At 39.8% G+C, this 10,190-nt stretch overlaps 1 protein-coding gene across 1 annotated transcript in view; it reads right to left on the reverse strand.

The window, feature by feature from the left end:
- LOC101855220 (DNA ligase 1) overlaps positions 1-10,190 on the reverse strand; it is a gene marked incomplete in the record, with an annotated part of 87,463 nt that overhangs the window by 7,319 nt on the left and 69,954 nt on the right. The window contains 11 exon segments of the mRNA XM_035972873.1: positions 987-1,184; positions 1,699-1,851; positions 2,422-2,504; positions 3,103-3,319; positions 4,050-4,256; positions 5,683-5,798; positions 6,817-6,902; positions 7,892-7,991; positions 8,659-8,827; positions 9,490-9,591; positions 9,987-10,051. Coding sequence (XP_035828766.1) covers positions 987-1,184; positions 1,699-1,851; positions 2,422-2,504; positions 3,103-3,319; positions 4,050-4,256; positions 5,683-5,798; positions 6,817-6,902; positions 7,892-7,991; positions 8,659-8,827; positions 9,490-9,591; positions 9,987-10,051 — 1,496 coding nt within the window.

Raw genomic sequence — 10,190 nt, forward strand, 5'->3', positions numbered from 1 at the left:
GCACACACACACACACACACACACACACACCCCGACACCACCACCTGCTACAAGGAATGCTGTCTGTCTGTATGTCTGTCTGTCTGTTTGTCTGTCTGTCCGTCCGTCCGACCGTCTATCCGTCCGTCTATCTTACTGTCTGTCTGTCTGTATGTATGTATGTATGTATGTCTGTCTATTTGTCTGCCTGTCTGTCCGTCCGTCCGTCTGTCAGTCTGTGTGGCCCGGGGTACGTGCATGTCAGGCCCACCCACGCCCCTGTCTGCTCGCTCTCCCTTCCCTCATTCTGTTCTTACGGACCAAATTACTCAAGAGTAGATAAACTCTCGCCCGTTAGCAAAACACACACACACACACACACACACACACACACACACACACACACACACACACACACACCCGTTCTATCAAACCTGCCATGATGACCACCAGGAGAAAATGATGTCCAGAGAGGATAAAGGAACCTTGTTTCTTCTAGGTCAAAAACTAAGAATCAGTGCACATACATCATTTTACTTTTAGTTACATCATTTTCAAAAATATATACTCAAACCATACTTTGAACACAATAAATATTTCAGGGAGGCTCTGAAGAATTCAGAAGCCCCTTGGACTGGAACCTCTCACTGAAGCTGAGTACTGTCACCAAACAGTAGAGACAAAAATAAACAAAAAACAGGAGTGAAGGGCACTAACAACTTGCTCATATGACCATATGTGAGACGTGCTGAAAAAATGAGAGAGTTACTTATCGAATTTTAGCCCAATGGAAATAAAAATGTCAAACTGATAGGTGGAGTTTGAATAGTTTATAAGTCTGAAATAATGAAAGACATGTTAAACTTACAAATTTGACCCCAGTGTTGATTTTTCAGCCCATATCTCCATTCATGGCTTGCGAGAAGTAACTCATCATGTCAGCACACCTCACATATGTAGTTGTGAGTGCCGTAAACCTCTTACTATAAACTTTTAAGAGTACTCACTAGTCCCATAGCTGCTTTGTGAGTGGGCGAGATGGACAAGTCGGCAGCTTTGATCTCCCACACCTGCACAGGCTCAAACCAGTGGTCCGGCTCATGGGCCGAGTCCCAGGCGTAGTAGGACTTGGGGGCGGGCGTCACGTTGTCTTTGAAGAAGGTGTGGTGCTTCTCCAGGTCGTCATCCGAGAACCCAGTACCAATCTGGACAGAAGATGGAACGGATTAATTTTGTTGATTAACCCTATCCGTATGCCATGGGGTCATTTTGTACCCCTGTGGTTGTTTTCTTCACATTTTAGAATACTTCTAGTATGAAAATCTCTTTGAAACTTTCAGCATTTCTCAAAAAATCATTTTGACATACCACTATGCAAAGCATACGGAACGGATTAACAAGTAAATTTCCTCTTTGCAAAGTGGTGGCACACAGTTCCCCACGTCATATGGATACAATAGTAAAACATGACATACGGATACGGTTAACAAGATTCTTTGTCATATCGACAGGCCGAAGGGCTAAAACTCAAATGGCTTCTGGATCGGAAAAGTAAAAGTAAAAGTTGATTAACATGAAGCTTGGGGAACGTCGACGCTAGGAGGGTTAAGGGCACAATTTTTAATTTCGACAGTTTGAGCCAAAGACCATTAACACGCCAGCTACCATTCTACAAAAATTAATCATCTTCAAGTCTCATTGTCCACAGCAACACCTCACCTTGCAAATTGACTGGTATTCCTCGTTCTCATCGTCATAACAGGCCAACAAGAAACCTCCATATTTGCCCGTCCTTTTCCCGGTCCCCAAATAACCGCCAATGACCACCACATCGAGGGTATCACCAACGCCTTCCAGGTAGTCTTTTTTCAGCTAGTAGAAAAAGTAGAAAATTTACAATTAGAGGATATAGTAGAAAAAGTAAAGCCTTTAAAATTAGAAAAAAATTCTCATCAGAAAGTTGCTGAAAGGCATTTAGTACTGCTTGCCATTAAATCGGTTCAGGTCTCAACACAGGTAAAAAAAAAAATTTTGTAACATGACAAACATGCTTAACATCTAAGCCAAACAGTATCACTTTAAAGAATGGAAAGTCAATCCAATTTGCAAATATGCTTTCATATATAAATGCGAAAAATGTTTTTTTGAAATAGGCCAACTATGCAACGCAATGTAATTTGGGCGAAAAAGAGCCAACATTTTTTAAGGAAAAGAGAGATCCCTGAAACTCCATGAACTGGGCCAGTTTTCTAAATGACCTAATTTTACCTGGTCAAACATTTGATCTCCAACTCAAACAAATAAGCAATAAGCAGGCTGAGTAGACCAGATGTAATCACACAAGTCTACCACAGGGAGACAACAAAACTTTGGCATTCGTGAACATGTGTGAGAGAGATAACTGAACTATTCTATGTAGTAACATGAATAACGGAACCTTACCTTCAGCCAGTTGTGAGAACGCTTGGCAATTTCATACGTAGCATCAACGTCCAAAGTCTTCACCATCAAGCCTTCACAATTCCCTAGAAAATACACAAAGCATAGGAAATTACAAATGAAGTCCAAAAAACAAAAAACCACAAAAAAACAAAACAAAACAAAAACAAGAACACACCCCCTCCCCCCCAAAACAAAAATGCAGTCCACCCTGCTCTTACGACTGCCCGTCAAAGACAACCACCTGTACAAACAACCACTTCCCACTTCCAAAATCCCCCCTTGTTTGTCTAAGATAACCACTTTTCTCATCAACAAAGGACGGTTGTCTTGGACAGGTTTAACTGTACCAATATGACAGTACCAGCAAAGTGTCTTACAAGAGATAAAGTCATATATGGACATCAGGAATTTCTGGAATGCAGAGATTAATAAGGACATAAGATTCCTAGAGTGTGGGAATAGAGTTCAGATACAAACTGAAAGAGTCTTCGACTACGTAATCGTTGCCAATGTAGCATCCTAAGGGCAGGCAGATGAGATTAATGATTAGAATGCACTAAAAACGCTGCTCAAATTTCATTACATATCTGAGAGAAAGAGACAATAACAGACTTGACAAAATTGAAACACTTTATGACCTATACTTTTAATGTATCACAATTTTGCTAAAATTCTTTTCACCTTTAACAGATTCCTCCAGGAAACCTTCAATCTCCTCTGTGTTGGACGATATCATACACTTGGCAAACACAAACTCTCCCTCGACTTCTGTGAAGGAAGACCTCAGCAGCTCCCGTCTCTTCCTAAATGGTTGGTCCACGAGGGCTTCACCATTCAAATAGAGCAAGTCGAACGCATACACACAGACCTGCACTTTGATTTGAGACTCGTCAGCATCCTGATGGGGACAAAGAAATAAAGTCAATGAAATTTCCACCACTGCTATGATATATAGTTGGGAGTTAAGACAAGCCAGAGCTATGGCCGGCAATGTTCACAAAACAGAAAAGATTTTGACAACAACAATCTTTATTCATCTCACAGGGAGAAATTTGTCTTGGTCTCTTACAATGGTAGAGAATGTTACAAAGGTTAGGTGCACTCACGTATAGGCACAACAAGACAGGACATTAGTAAATACAAGTCTCACGTGCTGAAACAACCCGCAGTTTCTGAGGACTATTCTGAAATTTACATGTGCTTCTTCCTTACATTATGGTCATTAATGATAATGTGATCTATAGATTTCTTAACAACACACCATTTCAGGCAGCACTGTCAGGAAATGTCTAGATCAGAAAAAGGTGGACCAAAGAGCTCCGTTAGTGCAGTTGGTACCATATCGTGCTATGGTGAGAATGACCCACATTTGAATCCTGAATGGGGTATTTTTTTACCCTGGATAGCTTGAGGAATTTTAAAGACTCTCCTCCTACTATGTTTGATCCTATCAAAAAAGATTGTTAGATTCAGAATTCCCAGCTCATTTTTTTTTTTTAAACTTAGATTTTTTCACTTGGTATCTTTAAAATCCTGAACATAAACAAGACCCCCCCCCAAATGCTTAGAAACTGAACCTTCATATCTGCTTTCCGTAAACGTTGCAGCGCTGCACCAGAGGCTCTCACCTTTCGTTTCCGTGTGCTCAACACCTGAAATGGTAGAATCTGTTTCCGCTCAACATCCCAAGCAACGGCTTCCGCGTCCAGCACACAGGACTTAACATCTGCTCCCAACATTTTCGGCATCCGCCGGATAATGTCTGGATACTTGCTGGTGTTGTCCTCTGAGTTGCGACTGTAAATGCAGATTTTTCCATCCTCTAAAACATGGATCTGAAACAAACCAAAAAGACACACTGATTATGGCTTTTTTTTTAAAGTACATGTTTTCACAACCTGAGTTTGAAAATTTTTAATCAAATCCTCCGACAACCCTGCTTCCGTACCTAATTTTCAAGTTTTAGTTACGCCTACGTTTTTTTTTTTTAAGTGTATGAGAGCACGAACGTAATCGCAACGTGAAACAGGATTTCCCGGTCCGCGCAGGATTCTCTCACATTCATATTCAATGAGATGAAGAAGTCTAGTCACGTGACATGGAATTTATCGAAAATCGGAGGTTCCCACCCGCGGCTGGCGAAGAGAGCTGCACAGAAGGCCCCTAATTTGAAACGATGGTGAATTTGAATCAAATTTGAACTGCTTTCCAACCCACATGTTAAAATGGGCTATGCAAAAAAAAAAGTTCTACTTATTTGTTAGACACCTTGAATGGTTTCAAAATCTCCTCGATGTTCATGGTGGGAAAAAACTCTACTTTTAATAAGCGGCAAACCCTGAATTTTGTGTTGACTTGGACTGAATAGAGTGAGATCTTTAGTTCCACCTCTTCTCTGATTGTTTGCCATGTTTGAAGACTCTATGACGTAATCTTTATATCAAAATCGAAGCTCAAAGAGGGTACCCCCTTGTAAACCAGTTCCTAGCACCCATACGTGATAGCACTGCATGCGGGGACCCGTTTGCAACAAGCGGTGACTATCGGGATCAGCTTTGCTACTTAAAAGTCGGGATCAGCATGCCAAAGAGAGCACACAACCGCAGAAATCCTCTTAGGTAATACAGAAGTAACCATCACCCACAAATGACTTTCTTATTTTTTTAAGAAAATGTATGAGTTTTTACACCCCAATCGAAACTATGTAAATTATTTCAGAGGTGGGCTTTTGACATTGCCTGTCAGGGCTAACCCAGGCTGAGGGGGATACAATATCTCAGCAATGGCTGAGATATTCAAAGAAAATTTTCTCCCCACTCGGGAATCAAACTCCAGAGCCTCGTGTGTAACAGCAAAGTACCTAGCCACTACACCTGACACCAGTATGCTTTTTTTCTGGCTAATAATCATCATCGTCCTCTTCAAGTGCCAAATCTGCAGCAGACATCGGCGAACATGGTTCTCCATTCATTCCTTTGCTCGGAAGCTCTTAAAAAAGCTACGTTACCCTGATCTTTCTCCGTTACCCATTTGTCTAGGTTCCCTAAGTAGGTCGCTCTGGGCCTACCCCTGCCTCATTTGACTTCAATCTTGCCACTGAGAGCTAGGTGTACAAGACCTTTATGTCTATTCAGGTGTCCCAAAAACTGCATTTGTTGTTTCCTGATTGTTTTTAACATCCCACGTGGGCTTCATCAAATACTACCTCATTTGATTTCTTTTCCTTCAATGATATTCTCAGCAGTCTCCAAAGAAACTCACCTGAGCACGTTCCCCATCATACTTGTACTCGCAAGTAAACTCCATATTCTCGAAGCGCTTCAGCACTTCACTCACACCTTTGGTTGGGTGGGCCAACATTGGTTTCAGGGGGATTCCTGAAAAGAACAAATGATCAAGTTTTTTAGTTTTTTACTAAGAGTTTTACGGCACTTGCAACACAATAAGGTCATACACGAGCTGAAGAATAGATGTGTTACAAAAGAGTAACATACACAAAAAAGAAGGAGAGATAAGGAGGAAAGATGTTTGATAGAACAGAAGGAGCAAACCACACCAGAGCACCCGCCAACCACCCACAATTGATCAATGAAACTGGACGGAAGAAAGAAAGCAAGAAAACTTTCCAAAATTATATATAAATGTCAGGCATTTGTCTGAATAACCTTACCTCTAAGCTTTAACTGCACTTGAATTTCCCCCAAAAAAAATTTCAAACAAGAATATCCTATTTGGAAAATTATGAGCAAAATCAGCAACGAGGGAGTATATACAACGTGTAACAAAATTGCATACCAACACAGAATGATTTAAAAATTATATAGTGATTTGTCTAAAACAAATTTCTGAGCAAGTGACAGTGAAGTAAGCTCCATGAGAAATAATTTTATTTTACCCCCATATAGGATGATAATGAATGTTTTTAAAGTATGAGCTGATCACAAGAAAGTACCCATCAATACGGCACTCGCGGCTGCATAAGGTCATATGAGCACCAAGGGGTGGATGTCGACAGAGAAGTTCTTACAGGGAATCAGGCATACTCTGCTCACCTCTCTAGCTTTAACAGCATAAAGTCTGCTTCGACTATCAAGGCACCCCGGAAATAGCAGGTCACAAGAGTGTGACAAACATACAAAAGAAGTAGAGGAAAAATGACAATAGTAAGGATTAGGAAAGAAAAAGCAGCAGTTCCCTGTTGCATTTCAGGCACAGTTATGAGCATGACATAGATGAATCAGCCCATTTACAATTACAATTCTACCTGCATAACAACATGGTTAATGTCCTTCCCCCCCCCAAGGCCTAAGACACTTCTGTCAGTACCACCGCCCCGGGGGGTTCTTCCCTCCCCTATAGCGTCTTGCCATACAGCAATTTATTTAGATTCCATACCTGGAGTTAGCTTGCAGTGTGATCGTAACTCGTGCAATCCGTGCTCCAACAAGACAGAAATTATGGAATCATAACTGGGAAGCTCACTGTCGGGAAGGGAAAAGACAAAGGAACATCTGTATGTGTTGTGCAAAGTCGCTATGATCAACATCCTGAATCAAGACATTGATTGAAGGTCTCACCTTACTGGCTCAAGACATTTCTCAACAAACAGTTAGCTGTTGTTTAATTACAAGAATGTTTAAAAATGACTGAGAGCAATAACAATCATTTCATGAAAGGTGTTCATTATACTAAAAATTCAAATTAAATGGTATTTTATGCTCCTGAAACCACATACACTCAGCCAACTTCATTTCATTACCTGAATTCAAGACAGGTCACCGAGAGCATTGCCATCAGAAAAACAGTAATAAATAAATAGCTTTAAGGATGGCCCAGGACAGAGATAAATGGAAGGGGTTTGTATGTGGCCTACACCCTGCCAGGGGTAAAAGGCATTGATGATGATGATTTGTATAGTGCATATCCCCGCTCGACAGCAAGCTCTAAGCGCTTTAAAAAACATATGTAACATACTGATTTGGAATTTATTAAAGTAGGTCAGGAGAAATAAATCCCATTTCACAAGAAACATTAAGGAAATAATGATTCTGAAAAAACATACAATGATACCAGTTTGATTACGAGAACATTATGAAAGAGGCGCTTGAAAGAAGGATGTGGGGCAACAGAGCCAGGGGAAGATAAAGAATAACTTGGACAGACAACATAAAAACATGGAGGACTGGCGTGGGTATAGCCGAATGTGCAACGGCAGCTCGCGACCGTGAAGGATGAAGGGTTATTACATGTCAACCTCTGAGTCAGAAAAGACACCTCCAGGAAATTCCAGGAAAGAACAACAACACAATAGTGGTCATTTAGTGCAAGGGAAAAAAGTAGGACAACCACACAGAAAGTACAGAGAGAAAACGAAACGGCCAGTAGTCACACACAGATCAGAGACAGACAAATGCATCAAAAACAAGATAATGGGCAAAAAGACGAAGCAAAAACCACACATCACCCTCACCAGTAGGTGGTCTTAACTATGAGAGCCGCTTCCTCTAATTTCTTTTTCAGGGCATCCGCACCCAGACCTTTCCCTGCATCCACCACAGGAGGAGGAAATTCTGCAGAGAGACATGACAATTGTGAGGCATCATGGTGAAATCAGGCGCTCGTCAAAAAAAAGAAGAAAAAAAAAAAAGAAAAAAAAAAAGAAAAAAAAGAAGAGCATTTTTCAGCCGCTTTGGCAATTTTCATAGATTTTCCCCCCTTTTTTTAAGCTCAACACCTTTTACATCCATTTAAAAACACATTTCTGTGTAGATTTTTACTGTAAAATGATTAAAGGCACAAAAATGTAACGTTTCCGTTTCAAAGAACTCTCAAGCTTTGAAAATCACCAGATTTTGGTTGCTATTTTCTCACTTATTTTACTTCTGAAACAAGGCAACCCCGACCTTCTTCAATTGCAAATATCTTGACTTCTATTCAAGACAGAAGGGTATGTTTTTTCATAGAAATGATGGCAAATGAGCAGGCTTTAAGATTATACTGATAACCTTCAATTATAATGTACAAACTATGGCCCATTCCCTAAAAAAAATTTAATAATTTTCTTAAAATAAATTTTGCTGGAAATCACCTATTATTCCAAATTTTGATGTTAAGCATGTTCAATTTGTCTTTAAAACTCAGAAAAATAACATGCAAAGAAAACATGGAGAGATAATGACCATTAAGGTTTCATATGAAAGAAAGACCAAACCACATGACAGCAGCCACTTGTCGTACCTTGCCCAGGCGGAGTGAGGAAGACGGCGTGACCAAGGGCAGTAAGCACTGACTGCTCCGCCAGGCCAATGCGAAGTTTGCCTCCCAGGGAACGGACCAGATAGCGAGCTTCTGAGTGGCGACAGGCGACAAACATTGCCTTGATCTTCTCAATTTTCTTGGCCATGACCTGGAAACATTTGATAGAACAAAAAAGAGAGGAGATTACAGGCTTTGATGAAATTGAAATAAAAATTCAGCGCAGCAGTTATTTACTTTTCTAGGGCTTTATTATGCCCCCATCCATACAGGAATAAATCAATGCAAAATAATGTACTGACCTTGCATGGGAATTATGTTACATCTAAACTTTAAAAAAAAACCTTTTAATTTCTACATGCAATACGAAATTTCAGGACAGAATGTAGTGCCCATACAAATCCATTCACAGTCAAATTCTTCAACAACAAATACCACCTTTCAAACATTTTCTTTGAAAGCAATCTCCCTACAAAACTTATTAAAATAAACAAAAATAGTTTATGAATTACATTCTAAAAGATTGTCAAATCAAAAGCAATAAATACTTTGTAACAATACAGAAAGGTTCTCATGAGTGGAAAGTCAGAACTTTCATAAAATAAAATATATAATTTAAAGTAAATACATGATTCTTGTTCTAGATACTATAGTGCAGACAACTGACAAGATCAGATAATACTTTATTGGAAATTTTTCTTCTCTGTACAGGACCGTAAAAATACATGCAGGTATACAAAGAAATTCTTCAGTGTGAATAGAGACAGGTCCACTTCGATCTTTAAAACACAACCTGTTTCTATGTATACTCACAGCATTTCCAGACATAGAAGCTATCTCCTTCAGCTTTGTAAACACAGCTGAAACTGTCAATTTTGGAGGAGCAAACATCATTTTTTGAGTACTGCGACTTGTCTGTGAAACGAAGCAATGAAGAAAGAACCTTATTGATGACATCCAGATCTTCATGAGAAGCACTCTACCAGAAAAAGCATATACTACAAATAAAATCTCACACTACACTTTGTTCGAATATGAAAATCACTGGAAAACCCTGAGTAAATTCTTACCAAATAATCAAGCAAAAAAACCCAAAAAAAACAAGAAAACCCCCATCTCGAATTAGATGCTGGTAATGAATAGGACTACCCTGAGTGGAATATGGAAAGTGATTCTGACGATCATATGAATGTCAGTAATAATATATCACACATTTGATGAAATTGAAATAAAAGGGGCACTGTAACCTCAGGAGGTCAGGACTCAAAGGCTTAAAACAGTACTGAACACCACAAAACATGTGTACGAACCTCTGCCACAATCCCTAGGTCACCTTTCTCCTGGGCATCTTCTTTGATCTTGTCCACATTGCGACCTGACACCAGAACACACAGAAAGGTAAAACGTTACTCACTATTCTAGTCTTAGGTAATACTTCACCATTCTAGTCTTAGGTAATACTTCACCATTCTAGTCTTAGGTAATACTTCACCATTCTAGTCTTAGGTAATACT

The sequence above is a fragment of the Aplysia californica genome, unplaced genomic scaffold (assembly GCF_000002075.1).
Source record: "Aplysia californica isolate F4 #8 unplaced genomic scaffold, AplCal3.0 scaffold00884, whole genome shotgun sequence".
NCBI classification, from domain to species: Eukaryota; Metazoa; Mollusca; class Gastropoda; order Aplysiida; family Aplysiidae; genus Aplysia; species Aplysia californica.